Raw genomic sequence first — 20,971 nt, forward strand, 5'->3', positions numbered from 1 at the left:
CCTGGAAGAAAGCATGACTTTGCCAACATCTTGATTTTGGAGTTCTTGCTTTCAAAACTGTGAGATAATAAATGCTTGTTGTTTAAGCCAACCCACTGTGTGGTATTTGTTACAGCAGCTCTGGCAAACCAAGACTGTTTTCTAAAAAGGACAAAAAACTTCATATTTCCACCAGTAATGTATGAGTGCATCTCACTTTCCCTACCAGTATTAGGTGTCATCTTTCTTTTGAAAAATTTGCTAGTCTGATGGGTGCAAGTAAAGTAAAATTTCTTGGTTATTTAATGTTTAATCCTGACTATAAATTCATTTGTTTTTATCGGCAGGTTGGATTTGCTCTTCTGTGAAGTACCCACACAATTTTTTTGCCCACTTTTCTTCTAGGTTGTTCTCCCCATTTTCATCAATTGTCAGAGCTTTGAATAGGCTATCTCAAAAATCTTAGTAAAGTTTTGATAACTTCAGAAGTATAAATGCTACAAACTTACAGATAACATCATTAGAAAATTTAATTATTTAAATTCATTTACATTTACTTTTAATTTTTATCTTCATTAACTCTTCTTGGTTTCTCCTGGTTTTTTGTTTTTCTTATACCTTAAAACTAGTTCTTAGAGTTCCTTTTCTCTTTAATAATATAGACATTTAAGGATATTCATTTTCCTTCAGGTATTGCTTTCAGTATTTCCTGTACTTCTTTTTTTTGTTTTTTGCATGGGCAGGCACTGGGAATTGAACCCAGATCTTTGGCATGGCAGGCAAGAATTCTGCCACTGAGCTGTACTTCTTTTTATGAAGTATACTTTTTGTTGTCTTTAAAACATCTGTAAATTTTCTATTTCTCCTTTAATCCAAGGCTTATCTAGTATATGTTCTTTAATTTTCCAAGTAAAGGTTTCATCAGTCACTTTTTTATTATTTATTCCTAATTTTATTGACTTATAATGAAAGGATGTAGCCTGTAAAATCTCTACTTTTTTAAATTTATTAAGGTTTTATCATATGGCTAGGTATATAATCAATATTTTTTCTTTTAACTGTTCCATGGTCATTTGGAAAAAAAGTGTATTCTCTAGTCAAAATATACAAGGCTCTCTTTATATAGTAAATCAAGTTTATTGATTCTATTATTTAATTGCTCTATTTCCTTACTTATTTTTTGTCCACCAGCACAATGCTTCTCAAAGTGTGGGCCACAGATGGTACTGATCCACGAACTCTATGTTAACAGTCTGTGACAAGATAAGTACAGAAATTGAGGGCAGAGATTTAGAAACTTTTATAGCAATTTGACATTGCTGTGACATCCAAGTGTGTAATCAATGCACTTGTTTCAGTGAATAGAGTATACACTAGTTTGGGTATTTTTCAACTCATATGAGTCCCATATTTCATGGGCTGCCTAATTGTTACATACAGTAAGATCACATTACAACATGTGATATTTTAAAGTTAGTTAGGCACCTATAATCCCAAAATGTGTAAAATACTAAATCAATTTATTTTACTGAAAGACAATTTAACTATAACTCTATAGGATAAATTAGCTTTCTGAATTTGCTGAAACTTTTTCAAAATCTCTTCTTCCATTTCTTGTCAACTAAGCTCTATGAGACTGGGTTTCTCCACAAAACAGAACAATTTAGAATCAAATTCCCCCCCCTGTGGGTAGCTTTGCAGTCAATGTTATCTAGATCAAATAAATTAACAAGAAGCAAATCTACTGGAAGATGGCGGCTTAGTAAGACGCGCGGATCTTAGTTTCTTCCCCAGGACAGCAACTAGGGGAGTAGAAACGATACAGAAAGCGCCCAAAGCCACAACAGAGATAAAAAAGACAGCGTACCCCATCCTGGAACGGCTGGCTGGCTGAGAGAAGCAGCTCAGGTGAGACCACCGAGGCGCGCGGGTCTCACTGGGTGGGGCGGCAAGCGGCCGGAGTTACTCCCTTCCCCCTTCCCGGGCCGGCTGGGAGAATTGGAGAGGCGGTCCCCTGAAACCAAGGCGGCTGGCGCCCACACCACGCGCAGCCCCCCGGACGAACTGAGAGAATTGGATCGGAAATCCCCAGGCCGTGGAGAACGGTGACGGGTGGGGGAGGCCCCTTCCAAACCCGTGACTCCCGGGGAACGAGCACTCTCCCGGGCGGGCCGCTGCCGCTGGCGCCCTCCCGCCACGCTTGTCGCCCAGGGCCGACTAGGAAATTCGGACGGGCTCTTTCCCGGGCTGCGGCGACCAGCAACCCTCCCTGCGTTCGGACCCCGGGCCGGCTCAAGCCGTTTCGGCTAGCGAACCCCCCGGACGGCAAGAGTTTTCCAAAGTTTAAGGTCCCACAGCACCTTTTACTGGTGGGACCCGCAGACAAACGTGTGCCACGAGCGCCACCTATTGGGCAGGATAAGAAAAACAGAACCCAGAGATTTCACAGAAAAATCTTCCAAACTTTTGGATCCAATACCCAGGAAAATCTGTCTAAATGCGCAGACGCCAACTGAAGATAACGGATCACGCTCAAATAATTGAAAATATGGCCCAGTCAAAGGAACAAACCAATAGTTCAAATGAGATACAGGAGCTGAGACAACTAATGCTAAATATACGAACAGAAATGGAAAACCTCTTCAAAAACGAAATCGATAAATTGAGGGAGGACATGAAGAAGACATGGGCTGAACATAAAGAAGAAATAGAAAAACTGAAGAAACAAATCACAGAACTTATGGAAGTGAAGGACAAAGTAGAAAAGATAGAAAAAACAATGGATACCTACAATGATAGATTCAAAGAGACAGAAGATAGAATTAGTGATTTGGAGGATGGAACATCTGAATTCCAAAAACAAACAGAAACTATAGGGAAAAGAATGGAAAAATTTGAACAGGGTATCAGGGAACTCAAGGACAATATGAACCGCACAAATATACGTGTTGTGGGTGTCCCAGAAGGAGAAGAGAAGGGAAAAGGAGGAGAAAAACTAATGGAAGAAATTTTCACTGAAAATTTCCCAACTCTTATGAAAGACCTAAAATTACAGATCCAAGAAGTGCAGCGCACCCCAAAGAGATTAGACCCAAATAGGTGTTCTCCAAGACACTTACTAGTTAGAATGTCAGAGGTCAAAGAGAAAGAGAGGATCTTGAAAGCAGCAAGAGAAAAACAATCCATCACATACAAGGGAAACCCAATAAGACTATGTGTAGATTTCTCAGCAGAAACCATGGAGGCTAGAAGACAGTGGGATGATATATTTAAATTACTAAAAGAGAAAAACTGCCAACCAAGACTCCTATATCCAGCAAAATTGTCCTTCAAAAATGAGGGAGAAATTAAAACATTCTCAGACAAAAAGTCACTGAGAGAATTTGTGACCAAGAGACCAGCTCTGCAAGAAATACTAAAAGGAGCACTAGAGTCAGAACCGAAAAGACAGAAGAGAGAGGTATGGAGAAGAGTGTAGAAACAAGGAAAGTCAGATATGATATATATAATACAAAAGGCAAAATGGCAGAGGAAAATATTATCCAAACAGTAATAACACTAAATGTTAATGGACTGAATTCCCCAATCAAAAGACATAGATTGGCAGAATGGATTAAAAAACAGGATCCTTCTATATGCTGTCTACAGGAAACACATCTTAGACCCAAAGATAAACATAGGTTGAAAGTGAAAGGTTGGGAAAAGATATTTCATGCAAATAACAACCAGAAAATAGCAGGAGTGGCTATACTAATATCCAACAAGTTAGACTTCAAATGTAAAACAGTTAAAAGAGACAAAGAAGGACACTATATACTAATAAAAGGAACAATTAAACAAGAAGACATAACAATCATAAATATTTATGCACCGAACCAGAATGCCCCAAAATACGTGAGGAATACACTGCAAACACTGAAAAGGGAAATAGACTCATATACCATAATAGTTGGAGACTTCAATTCCCCACTCTCATCAATGGACAGAACATCTAGACAGAGGATCAATAAAGAAATAGAGAATCTGAATATTACTATAAAGGAGCTAGACTTAACAGACATTTATAGGACATTACATCCCACAACAGCAGGATACACCTTTTTTTCAAGTGCTCATGGATCATTCTCAAGGATAGACCATATTCTGGGTCACAAAGCAAGTCTTAACAAATTTAAAAAGATTGAAATCATACACAACACTTTCTCGGATCATAAAGGAATGAAGTTGGAAATCAATAATAGGCGGAATGCCAGAAAATTCATAAATACTTGGAGGCTCAACAACACACTCTTAAACAACGAGAGGGTCAAAGAAGAAATTGCAAGAGAAATTAGTAAATACCTCGAGGCAAATGAAAATGAAAACACAACATATCAAAACTTATGGGATGCAGCAAAGGCAGTGCTAAGAGGGAAATTTATTGCCCTAAATGCCTATATCAGAAAAGAAGAAAAGGCAAAAATGCAGGAATTAACTGTTCAATTGGAAGAACTGGAGAAAGAACAGCAAACTAACCCCAAAGCAAGCAAAAGGAAAGAAATAACAAAGATCAGAGCAGAAATAAATGAAATTGAAAATATGAAAACAGTAGAGAAAATCAATAAGACCAGAAGTTGGTTCTATGAGAAAATCAATAAGATTGATGGGCCCCTATCAAGATTGACAAAAAGAAGAAGAGAGAGGATGCAAATAAATAAAATCAGAAATGGAAGAGGAGACATAACTACTGACCTCACAGAAATAAAGGAGGTAATAACAGGATACTATGAACAACTTTACGCTAATAAATACAACAATTTAGATGAAATGGACGGGTTCCTGGAAAGACATGAACAACCAACTTCGACTCAAGAAGACATAGATGACCTCAACAAACCAATCACAAGTAAAGAAATTGAATTAGTCATTCAAAAGCTTCCTAAAAAGAAAAGTCCAGGACCAGATGGCTTCACATGTGAATTCTACCAAACGTTCCAGAAAGAATTAGTACCAATTCTCCTCAAACTCTTCAAAAAAATCGAAGTGGAGGGAAAACTGCCTAATTCATTCTATGAAGCCAACATCACCCTCATACCAAAACCAGGCAAAGATATTACAAAAAAAGAAAACTACAGACCAATCTCTCTAATGAATACAGATGCAAAAATCCTCAATAAAATTCTAGCAAATCGTATCCAACAACACATTAAAAGAATTATACATCATGACCAAGTAGGATTCATCCCAGGTATGCAAGGATGGTTCAACATAAGAAAATCAATTAATGTAATACACCATATCAACAAATCAAAGCAGAAAAATCACATGATCATCTCAATTGATGCAGAGAAGGCATTCGACAAGATTCAACATCCTTTCCTGTTGAAAACACTTCAAAAGATAGGAATACAAGGGAACTTCCTTAAAATGATAGAGGGAATATATGAAAAACCCACAGCTAATATCATCCTCAATGGGGAAAAATTGAAAACTTTCCCCCTAAGATCAGGAACAAGACAAGGATGTCCACTATCACCACTATTATTCAACATTGTGTTGGAGGTTCTAGCCAGAGCAATTAGACAAGAAAAAGAAATACAAGGCATCCAAATTGGAAAGGAAGAAGTAAAACTATCACTGTTTGCAGACGATATGATACTATACGTCGAAAACCCGGAAAAATCCACAACAAAGCTACTAGAGCTAATAAATGAGTACAGCAAAGTAGCAGGTTACAAGATCAACATTCAAAAATCTGTAGCATTTCTATACACTAGTAATGAACAAGCTGAGGGGGAAATCAAGAAACGAATCCCATTTACAATTGCAACTAAAAGAATAAAATACCTAGGAATAAATTTAACTAAAGAGACAAAAAACCTATATAAAGAAAACGACAAAAAACTGCTAAAAGAAATCACAGAAGACCTAAATAGATGGAAGGGCATACCGTGTTCATGGATTGGAAGACTAAATATAGTTAAGATGTCAATCCTACCTAAATTGATTTACAGATTCAATGCAATACCAATCAAAATCCCAACAACTTATTTTTCAGAAATAGAAAAACCAATAAGCAAATTTATCTGGAAGGGCAGGGTGCCCCGAATTGCTAAAAACATCTTGAGGAAAAAAAACGAAGCTGGAGGTCTCACGCTGCCTGACTTTAAGGCATATTATGAAGCCACAGTGGTCAAAACAGCATGGTATTGGCATAAAGATAGATATATCGACCAATGGAATCGAATAGAGTGCTCAGATATAGACCCTCTCATCTATGGACATTTGATCTTTGATAAGGCAGTCAAGCCAACTCACCTGGGACAGAGCAGTCTCTTCAATAAATGGTGCCTAGAGAACTGGATATCCATATGCAAAAGAATGAAAGAAGACCCATCTCTCACACCCTATACAAAAGTTAACTCAAAATGGATCAAAGATCTAAACATTAGGTCTAAGACCATAAAACAGTTAGAGGAAAATGTTGGGAGATATCTTATGGATCTTACAACTGGAGGCGGTTTTATGGACCTTAAACCTAAAGCAAGAGCACTGAAGAAGGAAATAAATAAATGGGAACTCCTCAAAATTAAACACTTTTGTGCATCAAAGAACTTCATCAAGAAAGTAGAAAGACAGCCTTCACAATGGGAGACAATATTTGGAAATGATATATCAGATAAAGGTCTAGTATCCAGAATTTATAAAGAGATTGTTCATCTCAACAACAAAAAGACAGCCAACCCAATTACAAAATGGGAAAAAGACTTGAACAGACACCTATCAGAAGAGGAAATACAAATGGCCAAAAGGCACATGAAGAGATGCTCAATGTCCCTGGCCATTAGAGAAATGCAAATCAAAACCACAATGAGATATCATCTCACACCCACCAGAATGGCCATTATCAACAAAACAGAAAATGACAAGTGCTGGAGAGGATGCGGAGAAAGAGGCACACTTATCCACTGTTGGTGGGAATGTCAAATGGTGCAACCACTGTGGAAGGCAGTTTGGCGGTTCCTCAAAAAGCTGAATATAGAATTGCCATACGACCCAGCAATACCATTGCTGGGAATATACTCAAAGGACTTAAGGGCAAAGACACAAACGGACATTTGCACACCAATGTTTATAGCAGCGTTATTTACAATTGCAAAGAGATGGAAACAGCCGAAATCTCCATCAACAGAAGAGTGGCTAAACAAACTGTGGTATATACATACGATGGAATACTATGCAGCTTTAAGACAGGATAAACTTATGAAGCATGTAATAACATGGATGGACCTAGAGAACATTATGCTGAGTGAATCTAGCCAAAAACTAAAGGACAAATACTGTATGGTCCCACTGATGTGAACAGACATTCGAGAATAAATTTGGAATATGTCCTTGATAACAGAGTCCAGCAGGAGGTAGAAACAGGGTAAGATAATGGCCAATTGGAGTTGAAGGGATACAGACGGTGTAACAGGACTAGATACAAAAACTCAGAAATGGACAGCACAATAATACCTAATTGTAAAGTAATCATGTTAAAACACTGAATGAAGCTGCGTCTGAGCTATAGGTTTTTGTTTTGTTTTGTTTTGTTTTGATTTTACTATTGTTACTTTTATTTTTTTCTCTATATTAACATTCTATATCTTTTTCGGTTATGTTGCTAGTTCTTCTAAACCAATGCATATGTACTAAGAAATGATGATCATGCATCTATGTGATGATGTTAAGAATTAATGATTGCATATGTAGAATGGTATGATCTCTAAATGTTGGGTTAATTTCTTTTTTTCCGTTAATTAAAAAAAAAAAAAAAAGAGAAGGGATAATTGGAGCTGAAGGGATACAGACTGTACAACGGGACTGGATATAAAAACTCAGAAATGGACAGCACAATACTACCCAATTGTAATGCAATTATGTTAAAACACTGAATGAAGCTGCATGTGAGGTATAGGTTTTTTGTTTTTTTTTTTCTTTTTCTTTCTATTATTGTTTTAATTCTTATTCTGTTGTCTTTTTATTTCTTTTTCTAAATCGATGCAAATGTACTAAGAAATGATGAATATGCAACTATGTGATATTATTAAGAATTACTGATTGTACAGGTAGATTGGAATGATTTCTAATTGTTTTGTTAATTATTTTTTTAATTAATAAAAAAAGAAAAAAAGAAAAATTAAAAAAAAAATAAAAAAAAAAGAAGCAAATCTATTGTATTACAAGTTTTAATGTTGATATACACTTTATTTGTTCAAAGTGTTCATACAGGCATTTACTATGGGGAATCATTTCACTCATAACTTTGTTATGATTGTTGAACTATGGAAAGTTATAAATGTAATAGCAATATTCGTCTGTCTATACAGTTTCAATGAGAATGTAGGTTTTTTTTTTTTGGTGCATGGTCCAGGAAGAGAATGCAGTTTTTAGAATTCTCTTCCTTTCATTATGCTATGTTCGGCTGACTAAATTTATTGAGACGCAGTTTTATGACTGTTCAAATATAAAATTTAAAATGAGCATATATGTCTGTTTTATTCATGTGCTTTTTAACCTAATCTAAGATTTTCTGGTTCTTAATAGAGAATTGGTTCATTCACATGTAGTGAAATGACAACTAGATTTTATTCCTTCAATCATACTCTACGTTTATTACTTGTTTTATGTTGCTGTTTCCTTTTCTCTATTTTTGCTCATTTGGCCAAGTTTCCATTAACTTCATTTTCCCCTTCATTAATTTTTTACTGTACTTTTCTACTTTATTGTTCCTTTCCCTGCCCTTTTAATCAGACATACGTAATTTGTATATAAGAAGCCAACTATCTCCTCCACCTAGGATATATACTTTCTAGCAGTATATTAACTTTATATTAAAATCATATTACCACATAATAATTTGGCAATACCGTGGCATCTGCTATAACAAAAGTTTAATGAAATACTGAAATGGTGAAGACACAAAATAAAACTTACCTCCAGGAGCTAAGGAACCAGGGCCAGGTCCTGGTACAGTAGCTGGTATTTGCCCTGGTGCTGCAACTCCACCCTGCATAGAAGCTTGCATCAGAGGAGGAGCACCATTGACATGCATTCCACCCTGACCAAGAGAAAAACCAGAGTATGTACCTGCCTCTATGGAGATTCAGTACCCCAAGTATTCCAGGACCTTTAAATCCTCTTCAAATTGACACTCCCCAAATATTTATGAAACATTCTTTTTGTATAGCATTTTGTACGCAGCATTACATTTACAACACACTTTGAATTCCACAGAAGCAAGGTGCAATACATGTGATGAGCCTGGTTATATATAACATGGTTAAGATGGAGCATATTCTAAATGTAGAGATTGCCAAGTCTTATGGGTGTAGCACCTATTGTTGACTTCATGATTGGGGCCTGGCAATAAAGAGTTTAAAAAACAAGTGCCTTGAATTCAAGAAGAAAAAGAGGAAACTGGGACTTATTTTTTTTTAAAGCGACTGCTTGGTTGTCTACATTTTTAAGATGAAAAAAATTTTTATTTAACCAATCTTTTTCATCTCTGTCCTCAGACATAACTCTCATTTTGGGGAAATGTGATTTTTTAAAAAATGTTACATTAAAGCTCCAAGGGGATGTTATTTCTTCACCTGTGTGTTCCCCCAGAGAACTGAATAGCCCCTTGGAACAGAAAGAGCACAATACATAAATAATAAGAGGCAGGTTATAAAAAAAATTATACTCAGATAATAAACTTTAAAACAGAAGAGGTAACCACATAATGAGATGTTTAACAGAAAACAGGCTATCAGATCGGACAAAATCAGGTTCAAATCCTGGACTTATCATTTCAAGTTGTTTTGTTTTGGACTAGTTAACTTCTCTCAGCCTTAGTTTACTCCTTTCTACTTTTAAAAAGTATTTATTTACTTAGAGCAGGAATTGGCAAAGTATGGCCCATGGCCAAATTTGACCTGCTGATTTTATAAAATTTTATGTATTATCTATGGCTGCTTTGCCCTACTCTGGCAGAGTTGAATAGTGATGACAGACAGCATGGCCTATAAGGCAAAAGATATTTACTATCTGACCACTTACAGAAAAAGCCTGCTCTGACCTCTACTCTATACGTATACCTTGTACAATCCAAGTTGTTTACCTTTGTCAATCTGATAAGGGAAACATGGTGGCTCATTGTAGTTTCTGCTTATATTTAGCTTATATTGAGGTTAATTGCCTTTTCATATATTTAATATATACTAGTATTTCCACTTTTGTGAAGAGTTTGTCATTTGTCCACTTTTCTACTGAGATACTGGCAATTTTCTTGCTAATTCATAGGAGGCCTTTTTGTTATTATGAAAAATTCCAAATTCTATGAGACACAGAAAATAAAATAACCATACTGTTTAGGAAATAAAATATATATCCAACTGAAATTTCTATGTAAACTTCCCCAAATGCATCCTATACTCCCTCTTCCTCCCTAGACAGCCATTAAGAATTCCTATAGATGTTTCAAAATTGTACATAAATCATTGCATCCTGAATGTATACTTCTGTAACTCAATGTTTTTGGGATTTATGCTGATATATATATCTCACATTTTGGGAATGCTTCCATATTCACTTATTCTCACTTCTGTTTGGTATTCATATGTTTATGAGTTCTGTGTTGGTACCATGTAGCCTAGTTCATCTTAACTGCTGTATGGAATTGTTTTTGAGAGTCATTTCTATTAACACATATAGTTAATTCATTTTAACTGTTGTAGGGTATTCCATTAGAGAAACACACCATGGTTTAACCACTCTTCTGTTGCAGTACTGTGCTGGTTTGAAGGGAAGTATGCCCCCTAAGAAAAGCCATGTTTTAATATGGATCCCATTTCTTAAAGGTAGAATAGTCTCTATTCAATGCTGTGTATTTGGGACTGTGATGGGATCATCTCCCTGGTTGATGAGATTTAGTTAAGAACGGTTGTTAAACTGGATTAGGGGATGACATGTCTCCACCCATCTGAGTGGGTCTTGATTAGTTTCTGAAGTCCTATAAAAGAGGAAACATTTTGGAGAGAGAGACTCAGAGAGAGCAGAGAATGCTGCAGCACCATGAAGCAGAGAGTCCACCAGCCAGCGACCTTTGGAGATGAAGAAGGAAAACGCCTCCCGGGGAGCTTCACGAAATAGGAAGCCAGGAGAGAAAGCTAGCAGATGATGCCGTATTTGCCATGCGCCCTTCCAGCTGAGAGAGAAGCCCTGACTGTGTTCACCATGTGCCGTCTCACTTGAGAGAGAGACCCTGAACTTCATCGGCCTTCTTGAACCAAGGTATCTTTCCCCGGATGCCTTTGATTGGACATTTCTATAGACTTGTTTTAATTGGGACATTTTCTCGGCCTTAGATCTGTAAACTAGCAACTCATTAAATTCCCCTTGTTAAAAGCCATTCCTTTTCTGGTATATTGCATTCTAGCAACTACCAAGCCCGTGGAGAGGGTGAGTTTGCCCCAAAGGCAGAGAATGGGCCTTCCACCTCGTTGCAGTGGAAGAGTCATGCCGCCTCAGGCCTTGGAGAAGGTGAAGCACATTCCTTGGGGTTTGGGGGGAGCCTGGCTGCCACCACATGGAGGGGTTGAGCGTGTGCCCCGGAGATGGCAGAGAGCCCGGGTGTGGCCCCAATGCTTGGAGAGGGTGGAGCCGAGAAAAAGGTGGTCTCCCCAATATCCCCCAAGGCTGCATTCAGAGAGAGGCAGGCGTAGGCATTTGGAAAGGGTGGGACTGCCACTTTCTAAAGCCCTGAGGATAAATGACTCTCAGACTTTGAAATCTAATGGACTTTGCCCTGCGGGTTTTCGAAACTGTATGGGTCCAGTGACCCCTGTGTTCCTTCCTCCCTATGGAAATGTGTCTATGTATCCTGTGAATGTTCCTTCTTTGTATGTTGGCAGCAAATAACTTGTCATGAGTTTTCAAAGGTCCAGAGCAAATGGAGAAAATTTTGCCTTAGGACAGACCATGCCTGTAACTGATTTGATGAGATTTTATACTGTCTCTAATTTGATACTTTGTTTGTATTGCTACTGAAAGGTTTAAGGATGTCTGATATTGTTATGAAATTAATGTATTTTGTATATGGGAAAAACATGTCTTTTTTAGAGGCCAGAGGGTGGAATGTGCTGGTTTGAAAGGAAATATGCCCCCTAAGAAAAGCCATGTTTTAATATGGATCCCATTTCTTAAAGGTAGAATAGTCTCTATTCAATGCTGTGTATTTGGGACTGTGATGGGATCATCTCCCTGGTTGATGAGATTTAGTTAAGAACGGTTGTTAAACTGGATTAGGGGATGACATGTCTCCACCCATCTGAGTGGGTCTTGATTAGTTTCTGAAGTCCTATAAAAGAGGAAACATTTTAGAGATTCAGAGAGACTCAGAGAGAGCAGAGAATGCTGCAGCACCACAAAGCAGAGAGTCCACCAGCCAGCGACCTTTGGAGATGAAGAAGGGAAATGCCTCCCGGGGAGCTTCATGAAACCAGAAGCCAGGAGAGTAAGCTAGCAGATGACGCTGTGTCTGCCATGTGCCCTTCCAGCTGAGAGAGAAGCCCTGACTGCGTTCGCCATGTGCCTTTCCAGATGAGAGAGAAACCCTGAACTTCATCGGCCTTCTTGAACCAAGGTATCTTTCCCCAGATGCCTTTGATTGGACATTTCTATAGACTTGTTTTAATTGGGACATTTTCTCAGCCTTAGATCTTTAAACTAGCAACTCATTAAATTTCCCTTTTTAAAAGCCATTCCGTTTCTGGTATATTGCATTCCGGCAGCTAGCAAACTGGAACAAGTACCCTTAAGATGTTTCTAATTTTTCATTAATAGTAAATTATGTGGCAATGACATTGTTGAACACTTCTAAGGGATCATTATTGAGGTAACTCGCCTGTTATCCATCATGTGTGGCAAATACTTTTTTCCAGTTTGTCATGTGTCTTTGGCATTTATCTCTTTTTTCCATTCAGAAATTTTCAGTTTTCAAATGTATCAATATTTTCTTTTATGACTTCAGGGTTTTGTGTTATTCTTGGAAACTGAGCTTTACTTTTATCATCAGTAAGAATGGAGATAGTATGAGTACCAACCCTATACAATTGCTGTGAAGATTAAATGAGGTATTGTATATGGAATAACAAACTGTAAATCACAGCACCAAGCAGGTACATGTGCATACACACATGACGTTAACTTTACAAAAGGGCATACAGGAAGATCTCTCTTCGTTTTATAAACCTGGAACCGAATCTATATTCATTCAGATGCTATGTATTCTGAAACCTGAAATTGCTTTTATGCTTGGAAATTGAAATTATCATCTCTGGTTCCTGACCATTCTTCTCCCAACATATCCTCCTAAAAAGAAATGACATTCTAAGACACAAAAGGAACATTAAGGGGTAAAACCCTACCAAAGGCTGGGCCTGAGGGGCCTGAGGATTTTGCTGGTTCATTGACACATTGGATCCTGGGCCAGGCCCAGCAGCATGGACTGGCTGAGGATTGCCTGCAATCAGCGTTGGGATATTTGTCTGGCGATGTAGAATTTTCTGAAAAGTACAAAAGGCAAATCTATGAGGTGGCCATTTAATAAGGCAATCAGGCAGTCCCTATTCCACCCAAGGTTTATCCTATCATTTCCACAAAAGAACCAGAAGCACTCACCAGCGCAATCTCTGGATCTACAATTCTCATCACCACCTGTGCTTGCAACAAGGCATAAGCCAGTTGAGGGTTCTGAAGCAACATGTTCCGTGCTTCCTGGGGACTATTCTGGACACAAAGCTGTGAAGATATGCACGTTTCAGCATTAGTTTTAAAACTTACAACTTGTAGATCGACAGTGATTTAGAGTTACTACCATTTGAGAAATGTAATATTCAAGAGGCTCTTTAAGCTATCATCAGTTCTTGCAAAGCACACAAAATCTCAATCATGGCAGGCAAGAGAGGGAAGAGGCATTTCAAATACGATAATATAGTAACTTGGGGGGAAAATATCTACATTTGATTTCTATGGGCCAGAAAAAGCCAGCCAAGTTGTTTACATACATATGTTTTTCGTCTACAAAAAAGGAAAGTCTTTGCACAAAATGTGAAATACTCTTCGTAAATATGCGATATTGAAAGTGCAGGAAATGGTGGTCCATAGGCATACCTTTTGTTTTTTTATTTATGAAACATATTCACATACAAACACAAACATTCTTACCATATGATCATTCCATTCTTGTTATATAATCAATGACTCACAATATCATCACAAAGTTGTATATTCATCACCATGATCATTTCTTAGAACATTTGCATCAATTCAGAAAAAGAAGAAATAAAAAGAAAACAGAAAAAAATTCATACATACCATACCCCTGACCCCTCCCTTTCATTGATCACTAGTATTTCAATCTACTAAATTTATTTTAACATTTGTTCCCCCTATTATTTATTCATTTTTAATCCATGTTTCACTGATCTGTCCAAAAGGAAGACAAAAGGAGCATCAGACACAAGGCTCTCACAACCACACAGTCACACTGCAACAGCCATATCATCATACAATTATCTTCAAGAAACATGGCCACCAGAGCACAGCTCTACATTTTCAGGCAGTTCCCTCCAGCCTCTATGTTACACCTTAACTAAACAGGTGATATCCATTTAATGCATAAGAATAACCTCTAGGATAACCTCTTGACTATGCTTGGAATCTCTCAGCCATTGACACTTTATTTTGTCTCATTTCTCTCTTCCCCCTTTTGGTCTAGGAGGTTTTCTCAATCCCCTGATGCTGAGTCCCAGCTCATTCTAGGATTTCTGTCCCATTTTGCCAGGAAGGTTTACACCCCTGGGAGTCATGTCCCATGTAGAGAGAGGGAGGGCAGTAAGCTTGCTTGTCGTGTTGGCTGAGAGAGAGAGGCCACATCTGAGCAACGGAAGAGGTTCTCTTGGGGGTGACTCTTAGGCCTAATTTTAAGTAGGCTTAGCCTATCCTTTGCGGGGTTAAATTTCATACGAACAAACCCCAAGATTGGGGGCTCAGCCTATTGCTTTGGTTGTCCTCACTGCTTGTGAGAATATTAAGAATTCTCCACTTGGGGAAGTTGAATTTTCCCCCTTTCTCACCATTCCCCCAAGGGGACTTGGCAAATACTTCTTTATTCACTGTTCAAATCACTCTGGGCTTTATCGGGGCATCACTCTGGACAAACCTACAAAATGTCATGCCCTACTCAAGGTTCCATGTACTTACGGTGTTCAATTAAGCTCTTCTCATAAGTTATATTCTTTTAAGATGTGGGAATCATTTCCACTAAGTTTATTAATTACTCCTTAAAAATCTGAGAGGATCTGATTTATTCATAACCTATTGCCTCCTCCCACCTTCATTTGTTTCATCAGCTCAAACATCTGTTCTGGTGGAAGACTGGCAACTGCTTTGCTAATGGACTCAGGAGCATCTTCAGGACTGATGGTCTCTCCATAAGGTGACTCAATGACAGGAGCACCAGTGCCAAGGCCTGATGAGGAAGAAAGTACAAGGAGAAAGTTAAAGAGACAAAATAAAGGGCTAAATCATTTCAAATATCTACATTCCAGGGCTGCTGTAAGGACTATTCAATAACTTTAACATTCTCTAGAGCTGAGAAATAGTTAATTTGCAAGTCTCTTATTTCTATGGAGAAAGTGACAAAGTGTATTTTCTGCTCTCAGAGGAAAGCTGAGAACAGGATCACAAAGACAGACAATGTTAACCTAGGTTAGGAACCTAGGCATATCAACTTCTTTTGACAGAACATTTCAGAGGCAAAAGGTTTAAACAGAAAAAGATGCTCATTTCAAAATGGAATTTCTGCATCTATCACTTCATGAAAAAAGCCATAAAAATGCCTTAGTACCCCATCAATTACAGATTTGGCAACATGGTAATAAGGAGTAGCAAGCACTAACAACATGGTTAGCACTACTGATGGCTTAGTGTGCCTGAATTAAATTCATCTTCAACTGGAAATCAACTCCTTGGCAACTGAAGGACTTCCAAAGTCAACTTTAGCTTGTTTCTCAAAGATACACACATCCCTAATTTAGGTATCTCAGATTGATCAAGTAAAGAAACTGTGTGGCTAACCATTTCAGCATATTCTAGAATATACCATAAACAGAAAAATCTTCATTGTAATATCTTATAAACTCATCCTGCATACAACTTGGGTTTATACTCACTCTTTAGCTCTTCCTTGTTCTTCTCACTAGCAGCATTGTCCACTCGAAGTGCTCTTCCACTGAACTCACGTCCATTCAGGTTCCGCATCGCACTAAGGGCTGTCTCCTGGTCTTGGTATTCACAGAAGCCATAACCCTTTGGTTTTCCTGTTTCCCTATCATATACCAACCTAGAGAGCAGAACCAAGTATTGAACACACATGTTATGTACACATACAGGGTTCTTGCTAACATTTTCATGTTCTAATTTGGCTCACTAAAGGATAAAATTTAATAATTCTGACTTTGCTTCACTGAAATCTTTTTTAACTTTCTTTTTAAATTAAAAAATACACATATCTTTTAGGAAAGCATGCATCAAATTACATGGTATATTAATTATATCAATAAAGCTGTTAACAGAAAAAATACACATGAAAAGTCACCAGTAAAACAACTTGCCATTTTTTCTAAGGGTGAAATTTGTGGCAATTTTTAAGAACCTTCCCACCAAGAAATAAAAGGGGCCCTCACCTGAAACTAACAACAGGTCCAACCTCAGAAAAGATGTCCTTTAACTGCTCTTCAGTGGCTTCATAAGGAATGTTTCCCACTAAGAAAGAAAGATTAAAATTCTATCTTTGTAACCATGATAGTTAGTGAGAAAGTAAACACTATAAAGAATCTACTTCAATGAATACAGTGTTCCCCAAATTCCAGTACCACGTACTCTTGACAAGGTAAAAAAAATCGCTAAGGACACTAAATACAAAAGGTGTAGGTACTCCTAAGTATTAGTTCTAACTGATCTGACAAGTTTTAAAATTTCCTTAACTTTGGTGAAAATACTTAGCATAAGTGTTTACCTGAAGGTCTGCAATCTGATCCCCCACCCAATAGCTACTAAAAATATCAATATTATATTTTTTCAAACAGGCTCAACTGTTCGTATTTCCACATTCATAAACACACGGGAGAATGACCAAAAATGTTTAAACATTATTCTGAACTGTTTCGCCACTCTTTCAAAAGGTGCTTTAAAATCACCACTCATAACTTTGAAGAAAGACTTATTTCGGCCGAAAAAATTTCTCAGAATACATTCGATCCTCTTTGAGCTCTTACTCGTTCATTCATTCATTTATAGTCCGCCTCAAGACGCCAGGTGGCCGCTACCACCATCGATGAACTAAAATGTTATCGTTAGAAGCGGAGGATGAAAGCCCTTATGAGAAGGCGGGAAGTGGACATAGGGATACCACTCAGCATGTAATGTGTATTCTGGGATAGGGGATGAGAAGTAGTATTGGACAATGAGACTGTCGCTATGCATCCTCGCTTCTAGATAAATAATTTAAGTTCATTAAAGGAGAAACGCACAGAAGCTCAACGCTCATCTAACAACATCGCAGAAAGGTTGCGGGACCTCGGGGAAAGAGGAGCATCTCTGCCCACGAGTCCACCAGGTTTGCCGTCCCACAGGGACAGGTGGAGCTCTATGACCGACCCATCACCGGCTCTTGCGGCGATTCATGAGGTGCTGGGGGTGTTCCTCGCCGCCCTCTGCCACTTTCTGCACCTCCCCGATGCCTGGCTCCAATGAATTCCCTCACCAAACACAGAACGTAGCGAACGGTCCACCGCAGGATCTCGTACAGTCAAACCCGCCATGGCTCTCTTCCGGCGGCTTCCGGTGCGCTGCAGCACACTTCCGTACGGCGCGTGAACTCAGAGTTGACTATGCTTCCGTACGGCGCAAGAACCGGAAGCGCCTAGGCCGGATGCAGGCAAGATCCCTTCCCTGTGCGACGTTTCGTCGCCGTAGGAGCGTGTTAAGCCTACAAGAGCAAAACTCCCTCCGCGAAGACTGTCGCCTAGTAATAACTCCCTTCTGAGCCGGATCCAGGCTAATTTGAAGGCTTTTAGTTCGTAGAAGTTCCTGTTATTATTAATTTTCTCCTTCGCTGACGCAAGTAATCTTTGCCCGCAATAAAAATGGCGTCAGCGGCTTTACCACGGTGTCAGGGAAGTCCTTTGCCAATACCAGGGAAATTTCATTTTAGTTCCGCCTGATTGAGAGAAGGAAATGTTTGCTCCCGCCTCAGCGGCAGGCACACTGTGATTTTGCTGAAGCTGTATCTGCAGTGAGGTGAGGAGAGATAGTTTTGTCCGGCAAGAAAATGAGAATCAAGGGCATTCACCGTCAGGGCACCAGGATAGATCAGGAGATGGGAAGGTGAAGTGAGAACAGTCTGCGCTCTCGTAGCTCCACGTGCTTGATGGGGGGTGGGGGCAGGCGAAGGACTTTGGCAGTAGAGTTTTGGAAACAGAACGGAAAACATCACTGGCTGATCTCTGGTTCCCGAAAACTCCTGAAATATGGCTTGCAGGACTAGTCGTTGCCACCCCACAGGAAGACAAAACCTGTCTGGGTCGGAGGAAATCCACAGGAGGGTAACTGAAGAGAATGGAGTTAGGAGAGAAAAAAAGGAAGGAGTCAAGATTGCTTTGATGAATTTTCTGTCTCAGAAAAGGAAGGGAGAGCTGGTAAAATATCTACAGAATTTGAGACATATGCTTTTAAAATTAATAACATATATTAGGAGTGTTTGTGTATGTGTGTAGGTCCTTGCTTGAAGGAAGAGAAATAGTTGGAAAAGTGCGCCTTCACACCATTTACCGCGTCGTTTCAAGTAGCGATTCTGATAAATTTAGAAAGTTTTGGAAGAGTTCTCCCACTTCCATAACTTTGGGTCCCATTTTCAATTTTGTGTGACCAAGAGAACACCTTTGTAATAGAATAATCCAAAACTAGGTTTACAGCTCTGTAAAAGACAGATTTAAAGAGCCTTGGAGTGAGTCAATTTTCCTAGTGTGCTAAAGTTTTGAAAAATGCATTTATGGCAGAATATATTTCTAATCTAGTGTTTCCCAAACATCCATGAAAAAGATTTACCTGGGGTGCTTTACTAAGAATAGAGATTCCTAGGGCTCCACCCCAAACCTGTGGAATAAGATTACAGGGAGGAACCTTATTTTAAAACAAGTACCCCGGGTGATTCTTAGGGTCAGACAATTTGTGCAACATTGTATATTGAGGTACTACTTTTATGGCAACATTTATGACAGTTGTGCTTTGTTATAAAATTTTCTGCAGTAGTAGACCCAGAACCATCCCTTGTTGGGGAGGGTATTTGGAAATGTATGGGAATGTTTTTAGTTATTGCCGTTAGTGGGGGGACGCTTTTTTGGAGGGAGAAAGCAGCCAGAGGTCATAAATATATTGCAATATCCAGAGCAGTTCTATACAGTGAATCCCTCTCTCCACTAAATGCTAATAACGTTTCTCCGCTTGAGAAACAGTGCAATTTTAGTACCCTTGTTAGTATCAGCAATATGAGACTAAATGGCCTCTGGATTGCCAGTCTTGCATAGATAACTTACATTTTAGTCTTCTCACGGCTCTGTGACTGATCCCAATGAATCCGTAGTAAAAAAATGAACATTTATTGAGCATTTGCTATGTCTCTATTGTATTGGTTTTCTATTGTTGTGTTACAAAGTACCACAAATTTAGCTGCTTAAAATAACGCTCATTTGTTAGCTCATAGTTTTGTATGTTAGAAGTCCGTTTAGGCTTGACTGGGTTCGCTGTTTAGGGTCTCAGAAGGTTGAAGTCAAAATGTAAGGCTCTCCCCAATCCTGGGGTTTGTTCATATGAAACTTAACCACGCAAAGGATAGGCTAAGCCTACTTAAAATTAAACCTAAGAGTCACCCCCAAGAGAACCTCTTTTGTTGCTCAGTTGTGGCCTCTTTCAGCCAACACCACAAGCAAGCTCACTGCCCCCCTCCTCTCTAGGTGGAACATGACTCCCAGGGGTGTAAACCTTCCTGGTAACGTGGGACGGAAATCCTAGAATGAGCTGGAACTCAGCATCAAGGGATTGAGAAAATCTTCTTGACCAAAAGGGAGAAGAGTGAAATGAGACAAAATAAAGCATCAACAGCTGAGAGATTACAAACAGAGTCGAGATATTATCCTGGAGGTTATTCTTATGCATTAAATAGATATCACCTTTTTAGTTAAGGTGTAACAGAGAGGCTGGAGAAAACTGCCTGAAAATGTAGAGCTGTGTTCCAATAGCCATGTTTCTTGAAGATGATTGTACAGTGATATAGCTTTTGCAATGTGACTGTGTGATTGTGAAAACCTTGTGTCTGATGCTTCTTTTATCTACCTTATCAACAGATGAGTAAAACATACGGAATAAAGATGAATAATAGGGGGAACAAATGTTAAAATATATTTAGATTGAAATGCTAGTGATCAATGAAAGGAAGGGGTAAGGGGTAAGATATGTATGAATTTCTTTGTTTTCTTTTTATTTCTTTTTCTGAAGTGATGCAAATGTTCTGAGAAATGATCATAATGATGAATATACAACTATGTGATGAAAAACAGAATGTTCATATTGTATGTTGATTGGTTTTATTAATAAAACCACAGCAACAACAAAACAAAACAAAACAAAAAAAGATGTAGGGCTCTTATTTGAACTCTCAGGAAGAATCAGCTTCCAAGCTCTTTGTTGTTCACAGAATTCAAATCTTTGTAGTTGTAGGACTGAGGTCCTTGTTTCCATGCTGCCTCAGCTAGCTCCTAGAGCCTGTTTTTGGTCTTTGTATGTGAGCGTCTGCATTTCAGAGCTAGCAATGGCTGTCAAATCCTTTTAGTACTTTGAATCTGACTTCTATGGCCAGTCAGAGAAA

General features: G+C 38.6%; 2 protein-coding genes across 7 annotated transcripts in view; one reads left to right on the forward strand and one right to left on the reverse strand.

Annotated features, from left to right (window-relative positions):
- The window catches only part of CSTF2 (cleavage stimulation factor subunit 2), a 42,338-nt gene extending 24,398 nt beyond the window's left edge, over positions 1-17,940 (reverse strand). For 3 of the 4 annotated variants that reach the window (XM_077145478.1, XM_077145479.1, XM_077145477.1), the window contains exons 1-7: positions 17,813-17,940; positions 16,734-16,812; positions 16,221-16,390; positions 15,381-15,517; positions 13,666-13,785; positions 13,413-13,550; positions 8,938-9,061 (exon numbers count right to left, since the gene is read on the reverse strand). In XM_077145478.1, coding sequence (XP_077001593.1) covers positions 8,938-9,061; positions 13,413-13,550; positions 13,666-13,785; positions 15,381-15,517; positions 16,221-16,390; positions 16,734-16,812; positions 17,813-17,870 — 826 coding nt within the window. In that variant the 5' untranslated portion in view covers positions 17,871-17,940. The remainder of the gene's footprint in view (positions 1-8,937; positions 9,062-13,412; positions 13,551-13,665; positions 13,786-15,380; positions 15,518-16,220; positions 16,391-16,733; positions 16,813-17,812) is intronic. The other variant, XM_077145480.1, reaches the window with a different exon arrangement.
- A 34-nt stretch (positions 17,941-17,974) lies between these two features.
- The window catches only part of LOC143670601 (uncharacterized), a 144,768-nt gene continuing 141,771 nt past the window's right edge, over positions 17,975-20,971 (forward strand). For all 3 annotated transcript variants that reach the window (XR_013169408.1, XR_013169409.1, XM_077145481.1), the window contains exon 1: positions 17,975-18,348. The gene's annotated coding sequence lies outside the window, so the exon portion shown is untranslated. The remainder of the gene's footprint in view (positions 18,349-20,971) is intronic.

Source organism: Tamandua tetradactyla, chromosome X (genome assembly GCF_023851605.1).
Source record: "Tamandua tetradactyla isolate mTamTet1 chromosome X, mTamTet1.pri, whole genome shotgun sequence".
NCBI classification, from domain to species: domain Eukaryota; kingdom Metazoa; phylum Chordata; class Mammalia; order Pilosa; family Myrmecophagidae; genus Tamandua; species Tamandua tetradactyla.